The sequence below is a fragment of the Phyllostomus hastatus genome, unplaced genomic scaffold (genome assembly GCF_019186645.2).
Source record: "Phyllostomus hastatus isolate PE091 unplaced genomic scaffold, TTU_PhHast_1.1 phas_contig_948, whole genome shotgun sequence".
Lineage (NCBI taxonomy): Eukaryota > Metazoa > Chordata > Mammalia > Chiroptera > Phyllostomidae > Phyllostomus > Phyllostomus hastatus.
Window position 1 is genome coordinate 4,499,499 of NW_025333993.1, and position 16,340 is coordinate 4,515,838.

The following is a 16,340-nucleotide window of genomic DNA, read 5'->3' on the forward strand; positions in this document are numbered from 1 at the left end:
ATACACCTTGCGAAGTGGTCAGCACACAAGTCCAGTGACCACCCGTCACTGCACGCAGTCACTGCACAGAAGCTTCTTAGCAAGCAGTTAGTTGGCAATGTGTCTACGGAGGGAGCACTAGGTGGTCCTCAGCTTCCTGGGCTCCGGGCGCGGGGGCCGTGTGTGACTCGCTGAGGCCGGAGGACTATGCAGAGTGGCTGCCGTGGCGCTGGTGTTGGGATTGTAACTTGGAGTGAATGGCTCTGTTTTTCAGGCCGATGTCCCGGCCCGGGCCCCATGGCAGTCAGGAAGGAGCGAGCTTTTCCCAGTGGAAAGGACACGCCCAGTCCCTTTCAGTGACTGCAGGGTGTGGCCCATGGAGGAGGCGTGTCGCCCGGGGTTGGAGGTCAGGGACAGCACTGGGGAAGGTGTGTGCCCCCAGCCACCGTAACCGGGCCACGTTGTCCTGTCTTCCAGAGCTGGGTGAGATTAAAAATGTCACCACCACACAGCCCTCCCTGGAGCTGGACGGGCTGGAGAAATACACCAACTACAGCATCCAGGTGCTGGCGTTCACCCGCGCCGGGGACGGCGTCCGAAGCGAGCAGATCTTTACCCGGACCAAAGAGGATGGTGAGAAACGGGGCAGGGGGGTGTGGGTAGAACGCTCGGGCCCTGTCTGAAGTACGGGGGAACCAGGGGGCTCCTGCCTGGGGGCTCCTGCCAGGGGGCAGCCTTCCCAGGCCAGAGCTATTGTTGGGAAGGCTGGGCCCCAGAGCTTGCCTTAACTCACCAGCCTAATTCTTGACTTCGCTCCGTGGAAACCTTTTTGCTGCCCTCCCAAAATGTGCCAGCGCGCTTCAGACCACTGCCTTCCTCGTTGCCTTGGTTCGATGGGTCCATTGTTTTTCTCTTCCATGTTGTCTTGGCCAGGTATTATTTTAAGCAAAGATGCCTTTTGTCCTAGAGCTGTAGCATTTGCTGCACCTGTTCTGTGTGCCGCTGAAATAATTTTAGCGACTTTTCAGCCATTAAGTGGAAGCTCCAATTATTTCTCTCCTTCTCCTTGAAAATTATATAACGGTCCAAGTCACGTTATTCCGTGCCAGCTTTAGAATCACTTTAGAATAAGCCCTTAATTGGAGAGCTTCATGCTAATTTTTTTTAAGTTCTTACAAGAATTCGTGCTGACTTAGTAAAGCTTCATCACAGTGCATTTTCTTTCAGACCATTAATTCTTGCCATTTCACCTAATCTGGACGTGGTTATGGGACTATTTCCCAAAGTTCCGTGACAAATAGCTTTTTGTGTTATTTCAAGGGAGCCTCTGAGGGGCCTCATCCAAGCCTGTCTGAAGAAGAGTTCGAGTTCTAATAAATAGTGTAGCAACAGTGAGAAAAGCAGTCTCCACCTTAGTAAGGGCAGGAGCAACTGCCGTCCAAGTGATCCCCCTGTGGAACCTTCCAAATCAGAGCGCAGAGTTATATACCAGAGACCAGAGTCGACCAGGACACCTGAGCTCTGGGCTGATCCGCTCTGCGGTGTGTCTGTCTTCTTTCCAGGACTCTGTCCCCCAGGGAGCTGCGGGGGGCGGGGGGGGGGGCACTGTCATGCATCACCCCCGGCCTGCCATGTCCTGGCAGGTTCGATGTCTGTGCAACCTGCTCGTTACATGGAGCGTCACACATGCCGTTGTTCCAGCCCGTGTCTGTCCTGTGGCAGCAAAGCGGGGACTCACATACGCGGAGACCTGGGTAGATGCTTCTCGTCAGCATGTCTGTCCCCTGACCGACCACAGGTCCCTGACACGCACAGCCTGCCATCTTCCACCTTCCTCAGCTCTGACCTCAGCGACCCGGGCCCTGCCCCCTCACCCCAAGCAGCCCCGCCCATCCACCCCGCTCCGTCGTCTCCCGGGCTCTCGAGCCCCGCTGTACCGCAGAGCCCGCCCGCACACGAAGCCCCGTGCGCCGCCTTCTTTCTCGAACACTGAAGTCATTCTGCCCAGGGGTGGGCAGGTGTCAGCCGATGCTGCTCAAAGGAACGGGATCATTGGGAGAAATCTCAGGCCAACCTGCAATGCCATGAGGAAGCCGCACGTGACAGAGAGGTCGACAAAGCTGTGTCCTGAGTGAAGGTGGCTCCGGTGTAACCGTTAAAGAGTGGCAGGTAAAGAGCCACGTCCAGGCGCCGCCCACAGGGCCTCGGGCAGCCTGCCCCTCCTGCTGTCTTCACGCCCCAGACTCCCACCGCGATCAGACAGGACTGAGACGTGAAAAGTGCGGTAGTGTGTGCAAGCAAACGGCCCGTCTGACACGGAGTGGGGTGGCTCCTGACACCCGGTGTTTGATTATTTGATCCCGACGCCTTCGCAGCGGGGGGCAGAGCGCTCCTTCACATTGCTAAGCAATAACTCGAATGTCACTGGGATTATTATTTAAAGAGCAAATTGATCATCAACATGAATTCTGACACCTGCCTTTTTCCAGAAGAATGTACAAAACTCCAACGAGAAGGGAAGGCTCTTCGCGGCTCCTTATTGACTGGTCATTCGGGATCAATTTTTAATGAATCTTCCGTCTTTAGGAATCCTAGAGTTCCATCTCAAAGCTTGACCTTGAGGCCCAGAGTCTCATGCGTCAGCCAGCAATTCTCCACTCTCAAGGGGGTGGGGGGGGGGGGTTGCTGACGGCATGTGGAGAGGAGACCGACTGTGGAAGGGCGCCAGTTACCCCGGGGAGGGTGCGGGGGCAAGGCATGATGAGCGTCCGTGCACACCTGGGGTAAACAGATCATCGGCATTTTTTTAAAAGAAGCAGAGCCGAGATGAGGTAGGAGGAGAGAAAGACCAGTGCGACAAGGAGGTGATCTCCCGGATTCGCGTGACAAGTTCGCTGGTTGACAGATGGCAAAGAACTGCGCCCGCCACCCTCGCGGACTCGGAACCGAGTGGAAGGAGGCGCCCGGGCAGTTTCTGGAACCGCAGGCAGCGCTGTGTCCGACTGAAAGGAGGGGCGGAAGTTCGTGAGCACAGGAGGGAGCTTAACAAAACCGAGAATGCAGATCCCGTGTATCATTCCGCCACGCAGGCTTGTGGTTTTGAAGTTTGGAATTCACCGTCAGCATCGACTCAATTGTGTGAAGATGCGGATAAAATTCCAGTAAAATGATAATTTCCAATACTGATTAAGTTTTTTTCTCAATAAGGCCCTATTCTAGGTGCAGGTTGAAGGTTCAGTGTGTATTGATGTTCTTGCAAGTAAAGAAATATTAATACATGAACAGCAAACATTCAATTTCACCCTCTATGCCCAATGCATCTCTTAAAGTGGGGTTCCTATCCCCCCCAGTGTCAGGAGGCCTAGACTTTTAAATTGTGAGGTCTCTGATCATCTTAAAAAGGAAAAATATAGCCCTGGCTGGCATAGCTCAGTGGATTGAGTGCAGGCTGCGAACCAAAGTGTCGCAGGTTCGATTCCCAGTCAGGATACATGCCTGGGTTGCAGGCCATGACCCCCAGCAACCGCACATTGATGTTTCTCTCTCTATCTCCCTCCCTTCCCTCTCTAAAAATAAATAAATGAAATCTTTAAAAAAATGTTTAAAAAAAGGAAAAATATATCACTTGCTAGTGAACCAGACAAAACCAGAATGTAATAATAAATAACACCAATCAACTAAATAGAGTCAGAATAAGACAAGATGTTTACTTCTTCAGGGGATAGGTTACTGTTGAAATATCTGGTTAGGGAGCAAGTTTTCTGAGCCCCGAGCCGTCTCTCGGCCTCTGCAAGGATTCTCGGGGAATGGATGCACGCTCAGGTCCCGGCTGGACGCTCGAGCCCGCAGACGCAGCCCGTCTCCGGCCCGCCAGTGCGGCATCTGACGCCGGACACGCGCTCGCTCGGCGCCCGTGAGAACTCCTCGCCGTTCAGACTGCCTTCCCCGACGGCCCAGACGAGGCGAGCGTGTGCCTACAGGAACACAGAGGGAGGGTGTCTGCTGATCTGGCTTTCTGTCTGCCTGCGAACACAGGGCCACCGGTTCTGGATCCTAAAACGTCCCTGTGGTCTTAGGACCGCTGTCCTTGTGGAGTCTGTAATCTGAGCAGAGCGGTGGGGAAGGAGAACACGCGCCAAACGCCGTCTGTTGATTTTGCAGTTGTCACTTCCGTTGTGTGGGCAGCAGGTGGCTCCAGCCCTGACCCTCTTCCGTCAGAGTGAACGTTGCATGTGTGTCAACAGAAGTGGTTGTTTATATTCAGTGATTTCCAGAGTGCGTCCCTAAGGTGCGTGGCTCCGCAGGGCTGTCCGTGGGAAGAGGCCCGAGCACAGGAGGGGTCCCGTGTCCAGTGCTGTCTCCCCTGTGACCGACCGTCCCTGTGGTGGGGCGCCTGGCAGCAGAGCCGAGTGAGTGCACGGTGAGCAGACGTGTCAGGATGTCCCCGAGCCCTCTGATCGATCCGTCAGTACTGCCGAGGGCCACAGAGTCCCACGGCGCAGGGCCGTGCGGTGTCGGGCTCCGGGCCGCGCCAGGTGCGTCGGCAGCACAGCTCGCCAGGTGTCCTGGCAGGTCCTCTCCGGCAGGGAGCCCCAAGCTCCCTCCACGGCAGTCGCGCTTGCCCAGGTCCCCGCGAAGTCCACCAGCTCCGGGGCCTCAGAGCCGCCCAGGGGGGGAGGGGTGAGCGAGAGGCCCAGTGGGGGGCTCCAGGCGCCCCACTCTGCTTCGCCGGAGTTACGTATCCGCTTCCCACATGACACTCCAGCCAACAAAGAGTCGTCTGCTTTAAAGAACACTGGGAAACCACTGCTCTAGCGGGAGCCAAGGCCGGAAATACCGGGCCCTGCGGAAATGGGAATCAAAGGGACGTGGGTGCACTGCTGGGCTGTGGTGGCTGTGACGTGGGTGCGTCTACCCAACAGCATCAGCCTACGGCTCAGAGAGACTGCTGTGACATTGGAGGCCCACGGGGGCCCCATGGTGGGTCACTCTGCACATGCATGCGTGCATGCACACAGCACACCACTCACACACACCACACACGTGCCCTAAACACATACAACACACACACTACACATACACCCTAAACATATACAACATACCACATACGCACTACATACATACCCTAAACACACAGGACACACCAGACACACACTACACACACATGCCCTAAACACATACAATACCACACACACACATTACACATGCACCCTAAACACATACAATATCCCACACATATAGACACACACACACACCATAATAAACAGACACAGGCACACCATAAACACTCACAAAGACACCCAGACACAGGCACACCACACGCACAGTTGCACACACCATAAGCACACACAGACACACACGCACACCTGCCTGTGCTCCATCACCAAGAAAGGACCACAGCGAACGGGGAGCCGGACGCTGTGCCCACCTGGCACTCGCTCAGACTCCTGCCACACTTCAGACCAAGGCGACGTTTGCTCAGGACGCCAGCTTTGATGCTGGGCATTACAATACGTTATTATAGGCCTTAGCTATGTAGATGTGTGTTCTGTGTGCTGTAATGAATTGCCGCGAACTTCCTTAAAACACACCCCTTTCCATGGGTCAGGGCGCAGGGTCGGGTCAGCCGGGTCCCCTGCCCTGCAGGGTCTCATCGGCTGAAACTGAGGTGTCCGCAGTCTGTGGCCCCGTCCGGGCTCAGGTCCCCTCCCAGGCTGACTGTGGCTTTGGGGAGGACACCGTGTCCGGAGCCCCCAGAGGCCGCCCTCCGCCCCTGCCACGTGGCCCCTCCGCAGCACATCACGTGGCTCCTTCAAGACCAGACGGAAAGAACCCAAAACCCCAGATCATCACGTAACAGTGCCCTGCAGGGGAAGAAGTGTGACACTTTGGGGACCTCCGAAGGGGTCCGATGCTGTGGAACCGCAGGGAGCCAGAGGGAAAGCCCGACCACTGGCCCAGCCAGCCCACCAGGAGGGCTCCGGGGCACAGGGGCCTTGCCCGCCTGCTGGCAGGGACGGAGGGAGGCGGGCAGAGAGCTCCGCGTCCTGGCCTTGGCAAACCGGACATGGCGGGGTCACTTCCTGCAGAGGGGGGCGGGAGGAGGCCGAGTTGGAGAGAGGAGGAGGTGAGTGGGGGGCACAGCGGGCCCAGGCCCCTGGGAAGCCGAGCGGAGGTGTCCCCGGAGACTGGACTGGGAGCCCTCGTACCAGCAGTGCAGACGGGAGGGCCCGGCCAGCGGGGGATGGAGAGGGGAAGGTGGCCTGCGGCTGCCTTCCCTACCGCAGCCCGGCAGGTCCGGAGTCAGAAACCCCATGGAGGATGGGCACGAACTCCTGAAGACTGCCCCAGCTTCCGACACCTTCATAGGGAAAAAGCAGTTGCCAGAACGTAACCTGATGACAGGGAATGCCTTCAGCAAAGACGTCCCTGATACACTGCCATCCACCCTCGGATTTCATGGGATTCTGGCTAAACATGGGCCCTTGGAGGCCACGAATGAGGACAGGGCTTCGTGGGGCTCGGAGAGACCACCTTGGTTGGTCCCTAAGGCTGATGCAACGAAGTGTCGCAGACCCGGCGGCCCCAACAACAGAAATGCGCTGTCTCGTGGTTCCGGTGGCCTGAAGTCCAAGATTAAGCCGTGCGCAGGGCCAGGTCCCCGTGGGGGCCGGAGGGAGAGCTGGCTCCAGGCCCCCCTCCTCCGTGTCTTCTCCCTGGGACTTCCCGTCCCCTCCTCTCTGCGCATGTCTGCACCCACATTTCCCTTATCCATAAGGACACCAGTCCTGCGGGACCAGGGCCCCCTGATGACCGCATTTCCACTCGATGACCCCTGTAAAGACCCGGTCTCCAGAGGAGGCCCCACGCTGACGTCCTGGGGGTCAGAGGCTCACCGTAGGGGTTTCGAGGGGACACAGTCCAGCCCCTCACACGGATTCTTGGAGAGCTGAGCAGAGAGTCGGGGCCCAGCTGGCAGGGACAGGGGAGGGGGTCATGCCAGGCAGTGGGGGGCCTGAGCACAGGCGGAGGCTCCGTTTCCATGACGACTAAACTCCCGGCTCTTCTGTCCAGTTCCAGGCCCTCCCGCGGGTGTCAAGGCGGCCGCCGCCTCCGCCTCCATGGTCTTCGTGTCCTGGCTGCCCCCGCTCAAGCTGAACGGCATCATCCGGAAGTACACGGTGTTCTGCTCGCACCCCTACCCCACGGTAAGCCGGCGAAGGGCCGGTGCCTTTCCCCGTCTCTGGCCACCAGCCAGGAGGGCTCCTTGGGGACCGCTCCATCGTCCCCCTGTTTCCCGACTGCCGGGGTCTTCCCGCTGGTTTCACTGCCCCCCCATTGTCCCCATACACCAAGCAACATCCTCATTTACACCTCATCTGAACATACACGTCCGAAGCATTAGAAGGGATACAATTGTCTAGAACCGTTGTCTATTTGGTGACTTCCCACGCAACTGCCAGCCCGCTCATCAAAACCAAAGCCCCGGGGCCTTCAACGGGGCCTTAATGGAGAGTCAGCACAGACCCTATCGATTCTGCCGCTGGGCTCACCGCCAAACGCACCGCATGCCCTCGCCCCTCTCCCCACCCCCTCCCCTGCCCCCATCTCTCCCCCCTCCCTCCCCTGTCCCATCCCCTCCACTAAGGAGCAGCCACAGGCAGACCCTCCTGTACTAGACAGACTAGGACTCTTACAGGGACGACAGCCCACACAGCTCTCTGTAATGGAATATAAAGTCCGAGAGCTGAGCACTTCCAAGGGCAGTGTTTGCTGTCGCCAGTGTGATTACCACGGCAGAACGCCCACACAGTTCAAATGTCTTAGGCCAGATACAGAAGGGAAATTTCAGAGAAAACAAAGCAAAATGGGTCATCAAAATCATGACGTTTGCATGGAAATCTCTATGACTTTTTCCGAGGTAGGTACCAGGTCTGCTCCATCCTTGTGTCTCCCTGCCCTCCGAGCAGAACTCGGCCCGCCCGGCCGTTCGGCGAGTGTCTGTGGGGCAGATGCGAATTCACTGCGGTTGTATTCTGGTAAAGGTCTGAGCACGCAGTTTACCGTCGTTACTGTTTCAGGCGTGCCATTCAGTGGCACTGAGTACATTCACACCCCTGCAGCCGTCCCCCTCACCCAACTCGGGAACGCTCCTTCTTCCTCCACCGCGTCTCTGTCTCCATGAAACTCAGCCTCCCGCATCCCTCCCCGGACACCTGGCGCCCACCCTTCTACCTCCTGCCTATGGGTCTGACCGCCCCCCGGGCCCCCAGTCTGTGGGACCGCACAGTGTTTGTCCTTTCGTGAATGGCTCACTTCAGGCAACGACGTGATGTGTTCCAGACTCATCCACCGCCTAGCGAGTGTCAGAACCTCCTTTTCACAGGGGACTGACATTCCCACACTAGCTTATTGACCGATCTTTAATTACAGTGACACGTTTTCCCAAGTCTAGAGTCTGCAGGGGTCCCCAAGGCCTGGTGGCCTGTAGACAGTGGCCACAACCAGCGTTGGGGAGACAGGGGGCCAGCGTGTGGCCCCTCACCGAGGTCCGGCTGTCTGCTGAAAATATCGGGCTGCGTGTCCTGCCGTTCACAGCTCCACAGTGGCACTCCGGGGCCGAAGTAGAATTAAATGCGATACGGTCAGAGGTTTGGGCTCCAGAGCTTTTGGGGGGTTCCTTATCTGGCTTCAAACATGCCATTAATTCCCACCTGCTGGGCCCTACTGTCAAAGCCCAGAGACGCAAAGCAGCGTAGAGGCCAAGATGAACTGCTGGGCGGTTGTCTTCCTCTGCCCGGGGCGGGTTCACTGAGGACCCCTCTCGTCAGCCCTGAGAGACACAAAATTATTGTCACCATTTCACCAAAGAAAGACAGCGTTGCTGCTAAGTGAATGCCCGCACTCCAGGAGAATATGAAATGCTTCTTTATTTGTACTCATTCATTTAACCATCCATGTGCTGTGGGACTCATGTGCTATGTCGAGTCCAGCAGGCGAGGAAGAGGCTGGCAGGGTGCGGAGAGCACCGGCGTCTCCCTCTGCCACTGTCCGCCTGTCTGGTCTTGATCTCCGAGCCAACACCTTCAACCTGGCCGATGTGACGTTAGTCCTGAATAGCTGAGGCTTAGAGGGGCAAGAGGAGCAAGACGACCAAGCCCCTTGGTGGAGGCTGCGGGCATATCAGTCCGCAGACTACCAGCCTATGAATGCCATACAAAAAGGAAGAGTTACTATCCTGAAACCATGATCACACAGGATGTAGAACGAACGAGAGAGAAATTACTTGCCCAGGGATTTCCGGTCCCCGCATGCGCAGAATACTGGGCTCGGACTACCCACTACCCTCTCGACAACGCCCTGCCAACAAGCGACACCAGAGCGATCCCTCCGCCAGAAACGCTGGGAAATAACAGCTGACGTCTCACCGCGCTGGCGTCTCACAACCACCAGGGGGCGCCTCTGTGCTGTCTGCTGGCCGAGTTCAAGGCCACCGTGGGTCTCGGGAAGGGACCGTCACAGTGGCCGGTGGCCTTCTGGGCGGCCTCAGTGAAGGGAGGGGGCCCAAATAGGCTTCGCTCCCTCTCTAGAGCCACACTGCTCCTCATCTACCTCGAAGATCAGTTAAGAGCACAGAGCCCGTGTTTCTGATAGACTGTGCTGGTTTGAGCCGTTTTCGTTGATGGTAAATAGTGGGAGGTGCAGAGATGTCCCATACGAGGCCTATGTTTAAATAAAAAATACCATTATAAGTCAAGGTTGGAGAGAGCTAATCCGCTTCTCTTCGAACATCCCATCTATTATTCTGCATCTTTCCTATGGAGTTAAGAAATTATAAATCCCTATAGAAAGCCCCCCCCCCATACTCACTTTCTGTGATTTTAAGTCAGCACACTGGGTCTATCAGATTTTCCAGAGCCTTTTCCGTTCCACGGATGCCTGTGTGTCGGGATGACCACCAGGGGGCAGTCCTAGCCCTGCGTATGGATTTTTCCTGCCCCGTCTCAGATGCCTTTTCCGAGGCGTGACTCCCCAGCGGAAGGCAGAGCGTGGGAGGGTAACCCGGGACGCAGCACGCCCTGTCATTTCGTCTCCTCTGTTCGAGTCCTCAGCTAACCTCCTTGCTGATGTCGGTGTTCCCTCAAGGCCCCCCGAGTCATCCTCGCCCTTCCTTCTAAAAGGACTTTGTTGAAAGACACCGGTTCTTTTCTCTAATGGGGAACATCCGGTGTCTAACCAGACGCATTTGCTTCGTGGTGTGCTCTCCGTCCAGCTCAGGGAAAGATATTGGAATTTGGAACTCGTGTGTGGCCAGACAAGCGACTGCACATTCTCTCAAGGGCTGCTGGTCCCGAGGTGGAAGCGGGCAGACACTGGTCACCTGCCGTGAGGGGCGGGCACACGCAATGGGACGTCAGCCTCCCCAGGTGGAGGTTCGAACAGAAAAAAACTCGCCTTGATTTGATTCTCAGACTCAGCCACAAGCACTTTGGACCACGGCTGTTATTTGAACATGTAGCAGTTTAGATGACCGATCAGTTCACGCACTGTGATAAGCATCAGAAATATAAAGAAGCGAGCTAACCTTCTTGGGTCTTGGGAAGACAATCGCTAAGCTGGATTTTCTCTCTGACACCCCTCTGTACTCAGAAGCAGGCTGTGAAAACTGTTACAGAGTAAATACGCACGAGGGCATAGACACTGTCACTTTTACAGTGCATCGCAGACTCGCCCAGAGCTCGCAGGTGTGAGAGGAGGCGGCACAAACTCCTCACGGGTGGAGAACACAGTTAGAAGCCTGAAATGATGGCGCCACCAAGCTGGAGTCCACATCCAGTATTCTCATTTCAGAGGGTAACGTTACCCAGTTCTGCACATAGCAGGTGCTGAAACGCTGTCACTTAGTGAGCACATGAGGACATGCCCCTATCCTTTGCATCCAGGAGACTGCCAGCAATGAACTCTCCGTGATAGAGCCCACAATTCAGGGTTCACAAGTCTGGGGATCAGGTAATGTAACCTTCACCAGGGCCGGACAGCGTTGGGTCCAAGGTAGCCGGTGCCCATCCGCTTCCTCACCCTCCCAAGGCTGCACTTACTAAAGCCAGGGGTGGGGGGAGCTGAGGGCCAGAGAGAGGGGCCTCAGAGGACCAGAGTGGTCAGGGACCTCAAGTCACAGGTGCTGCCGTGGTGGAATCAGGCAAGCTGCATCTAACTGGAGCGTCCGCGCTTGCATAAAGGATGCCCCTTGCATGCTCTCTGTCCCCCTCTCAGAAGTCACCACCGGCCTCCCCACTGGGAAATCCCACTACCTCTTAGGGAGAGGGGAGGGTCTTCCTGTTTCAAGTTTTAGCATAACATTCTGTTACGTCGTGATTTATTTTTAAATTCGGTCTTTCTTACCTCCTGTTATTCTTTTATTCTCTATCTCGATTGCTTTCTCTCCCTAGTCACCCTCCCCCCACCTTACATGTAGGCAGTTTCCAACCCTCGTCCTTTATCCTCTTTCTGTATTCCTTACTATCTCTGTGAATCCTTGAACCTGTTCTCATAGCTCAACAATCGCCCGAAGTTACAGAGTTTGGAATTTTTATCTCTGACCCTGACCATCTTGGAGAACCAGTCAGTCTTCTGTTTTCAACTTCCCGCCCTCCTTGTCTTCATGGAGACCCCACCCACCGCATCCAGCACGTCCAGAACCAAACTCGTTCTCGCCCCCTTCTCTTCCGCTTCCCTACCACCAAGCTAACCATCTACAAACATCCTTTCCCTTCTGACCGGAAGCCGTGGAGCTACCTTTGACTCCTCCCCCGCCACCCCCTCTCTGGTGGCTCGCCACGTCACTCCCTCACTCGCCCAGCAGGAGGGTGCAGAGCACTACTTGGGGCGAAGGGCCGAGCCAGGTCCTGGGTACGTCCGTCGAGAGAACCTGAGTTCCACCGTGTAACAAACAAGCCTAAAATCCTAGCGATTTATGCCAACAAAGTTGTTCTTCTTTCTCATTCACATCCATCAGGAGCCAGGTGATAGCTCTGACCCATGTGATCTTCACTCTGGGGGGGACCCGGGCAGGTTTCATGGCAAAGGGACGGCAGTCTCTGGAGGGCCTGACGTGGACATTGGCCAGAAATGGTCACAGGATCTCACCGGCCACAGGGGAGCCAGGCAGGAAGCACCACCCCAGCACGTACCCACAGGACAGGAAACCAGAATGTTCGGAAAACAGCTCTAACAACAACCTCGGGGCTGCAGTGGCAAAGGACAGGGTGTCTTTCTTGAGTTTCTAGCTTTAGGGAGGGGGCAAGTTCCCAGAGATGGTCACCGTTCTGCGTGGTGTGGCAAAGGACACAGCCGTGGTGTGCACAGCACAGGGAGGCCCAGGGTTAGACATGGTCTCCTGGGATGTGTGTGTCCAGCCCCGGCGTGGAGGAGGGGAGGGTTTCGCCCGACGAAAGGGTGTCGTGACCAGAGGAAGCAGCATCCTCATCGTGACACCGGGTCGTGAGGACTCTCTCTCTCTCTGCAATACCTTTTTTTTTTAATATTTAAATTGACAGCTCACCCTTGGTATTATTCCGTATCAGTGTCAGGTGTCAGCACAGCGGCGAGATATTCCCTTTACCCCTCCTCCTCCTTTCACACCCACTGAGTCACCGCTAAGCTGCTTCGCAGAAACCTGGTGTCACGCTGAGATGCTGTTCAGCAAGTGTTGCGTTGAACTAAGTTTTATGGGTTGTGGCGGTGAGTCGTCCCATTACGTTGTGTAATGAAATTTCTGCTCAATAAGGCAGGAGAGTGTGTGATCATCTTGGGGGATGCATTCCGTCTCGGGCGGCCTTTGATCCAACGTCTGTACTTTTGCATCACTGACATTGGTGATTTCATCCCTCCATGGTTCTGTCTGCGTGACCTCATAATGGTGGGTGGCTTTTTTTTTTCCTGTAATGTCCAAGCTAGAAATTCTGGAGATGCCACAAGCTGACCTAAGAAAGCAGCCAGGGTCCATTGACGCAGGCGCAACTAATCACCTGCTCATCACCAGCTTGGTTTGGTACCTCCATGTGGCAGGCGTGTGCTGGGCTCTCGGGGCCTTTGTGATCAACCAGGTCTTGCTCTAGTGCTCAGCACCTGAGCTTGCCCGCTTCTGGTTGGGGGAAAAAAAAGAACAGACAAGTTTCCCAGAGAGAAAGCTACTTCTGAGCATCCCCGACCTATGGCAAACCAGTTCTGGTTTTGTAGAAACTCTTGGGGAGTATATCCCTGAAGTTTCCTTGGAAATAACCTCAGTATTTCGTGGCCAGTTCTGGTGGGGATGGTTCTAAATAGTGTCCACATTTTTCATGTTGTCATTTACGTTGTTCTGTTAGACTGATTCTTTCAGGGAGCGGGGGGAAATTGCGTGTTATCTTTTATAACGTAGTCCCCTAAAATGGTCTTTCTTCCCTCCTTTAACTCATTTTCAACAAACCAGGCAGCAGCTGCTCAGTCTTACTGCGGAATCTCTAGTTTAATTCTCTTCTTTGCTGAAGTGGTCCTTCAGATTTATTGGCCGTCCAGTGCAGCTGCCCACGTGCTATAATGGATCAAAATGCAGGTGACATGTCCTCTCGAGCTGAGAGAAACCTTGGCCTTTAAAATCCCGAGTCCAATTTCCTACTTTATGAAGCACAAGGAAAAAAGAAACAAGCTCCCAGAATCTCATCTGGAGCCCAGTCGCACGAGAGAGCCTGCCCAATTTTGCAGACAAATTGCCAATAAGTCTCCCGGCTTTGCGACGATGGCACTCATTCCACTCATTCGGGCTGGACGCCGGGTTACGTCACCCTGAATGTGCTCCCCTCCCCCACTGCCGCCCCTGCTTCCCGAGCCGCAGAGGATCATGCCCTTCACGTCAACCTGCTTTGAAAAAGTCCAGCTTTGAAAACATCTAACCTTTTTTATGTGGCCAGACATGCGGTACTATTTATTGAAGGGACTAAACTGGCTTCAAATATTTTTCAATTAAGACTTAATGAAAACTGCTATTTTTGCCAACACTGTATGTTATGCCATATTCCTTGTATCGCTAAGAATACACAGTCTCACTAATTTCTTCCCCCCTGTGAGAAGTTATGCGATGCCAAACTGATGTCTTTTTGCAGACTATGTTGAACAGGTGATCGCAGTCGAGTTGAATCAATAAAGAACCTTTACAGATAGATCACTGGCATGGCAGAGGCCATGAGAACAGAGAAGAGAGGAGGCAAAACTGGAGGAAACGGAGGTGATTTTGTTAGAAAGAGTCTGGGAAACCCAAGGCTCCCGGCACGTCTGTCCGGCTAACTGGGCCACGCCCCGATCTCAGCAGTGACACAGGGAGCCTGGTTCCCATCTCACCCTTTCAGGATACCGACTTTCATTCGCTTGCAATACATTATGCCAGTGATTTTATTTTGGAAGGCCAAAAAATGAAACATGCTACATTTGGAAAGCCTTATCTATCTATCTATCTATCTATCTATCTATATATATATATATATATATATATATATATATAATAGCAACTGCAGAGATCTCAGTGAGGTGCAGAGGAAACCACCAAGACCGACTCGGATAAAACAAGTATTTTCAATACACTATTTTTTCCATAAGCACTAGACACCCACCATGTCCATGTTTAGGGAGGTTTTTGGGCTATATTCTAGAGATGAAAATAGTGAAATAAAATGAAAATAAATTGAATTGAAATATATGATACGTAAGAATTTTTAAAACAGAGGCAAATCTTAATTGATACAGCTAATTGCCTCTTCTTAAGGTAAGCCAGGCCATTGTTCTGCCACTAAAAAGAAAAAATGTGTATGTTTTGAAAGTGCTATTGCCCAGTCATTAAAAGAGCTGTCCATTGTGTTCATCCTGCTTTGGGGCAGGTATTTCAGACAGTCACTGCTGGGAGCACTCCATCTACGAAATCAGGGCATTCGAGTTTTTTCGTTTAAACTGTATGTTAACGAGTAGGAGTAGCCCTTTTTAGAGCACTATAGTTCTTTGATAGAATTAGTTCTTTTATTAAAAAAATTAATTAGAATTTTAAATGGAGTTTTTTTAATCTCCATCAGACACACTGAATAATTTGATCCGAGCACCCTGCTCTCAATACGACACACGTTTCCTCGGGTCATCTCGGGTAGCAGTTAGTGGGTCCCGGCTCCGCGGGCTCTGGCCCAGGGCCCTGGGGAAACGTGGAGGGAGGGGGAGGGGGAGGCAAGCACTGCGCTCAGAGGGCCCCCGGAGGACACGCCAGACCATGTACCCAAGTGGAATGCAGATAAGGATCTCGTAAGACGCACGTAAACCAAGGGCAAACGGGGCGCTGGACGGAGGGGATTGGAGAAGCTTCCGAGCCTTGGCAAGTTCATCTGCTGAGCTAAACAGCTGCAGAATTTGGAGATGAACTCTGCAGTTATTGGGGAAACATCCAGTTTTACAGAAGTTACCAAAGAGCCTTTCAAGGAACTTGCAGTGGCTAATTTTATCTCATTTACTGGTTTAGACCCATAAGGAGTAAAGAGTGCAAGAAAACCATGAGGCAAAATGATTCTGGAGCGAAAGCGGGTCTAGAAGACACTGTTCCCTGGCTTTCCGTGGGGTGACACTGGAGCAGGAGAACCTTCCAGCGACCTTGACATTCTTTGAGGAGCACACGGTCACGGTCCTTAGAAACCCATGCCTGCACCCGCCAGCCCCAAAGCAACGATGCAGAAAGGCAGGACACTTGAATGCAAGCCGCCCGCCTGGCTCGGGCATTGCAGCCTTCATACCATCAGCTGCATTTTCCACTCCGGGTGCGGCTTTAGGAGGGCGAACATGTCAGAAGTCTTATTTTTAAAAAAATCAGACGCGTACCGTTTTCATTTATTTTCCTAGGCATTTTGCCAGTACTAATCATGTCCTCCACCACAACAGGAATAGTTTTAGAAAGGGAATTCAAATGATTTTATTTCTAGATTTTAGCAGAAATGTGTCAGAATCCTGCTTTGCCCATTTTAATTAATCCTCCGTTTGCCAGGCAGTGACCGTTTCTTGTTCCCTTGGGACAGGACTTTCCTTGTTAATTTACACACAGGAATTGAACTCCATGTGTTCAAACTCAGCATATACTCCTGTGCTCTCACTATTACTCAGCCTGGCACTAAGAGCCCTTGCATAAATGGTCTTACCATCCCCCGAAGCGGAGGTGTGCAGGGCAGAAAGTTTGGATGGCTGGCCCCGGTGTCTTGTGCTTCTGGCCACCCCTCATCAGCCACGGCCTCCACACATCCAGTGGAGCACTGTTGGGGTGACACCCAACTGCAAAAACCATGAACGGAATGTTTATAGGT

General features: G+C 53.9%; 1 protein-coding gene across 1 annotated transcript in view; it reads left to right on the forward strand.

Annotated features, from left to right (window-relative positions):
* Positions 1–16,340, forward strand: part of DSCAM (DS cell adhesion molecule) — a 542,830-nt gene that overhangs the window by 458,564 nt on the left and 67,926 nt on the right. Inside the window, exons 20-21 of the mRNA XM_045852387.1 lie at positions 457–612; positions 7,054–7,187. Of these exons, the coding sequence (XP_045708343.1) occupies positions 457–612; positions 7,054–7,187 (290 nt within the window). The remainder of the gene's footprint in view (positions 1–456; positions 613–7,053; positions 7,188–16,340) is intronic.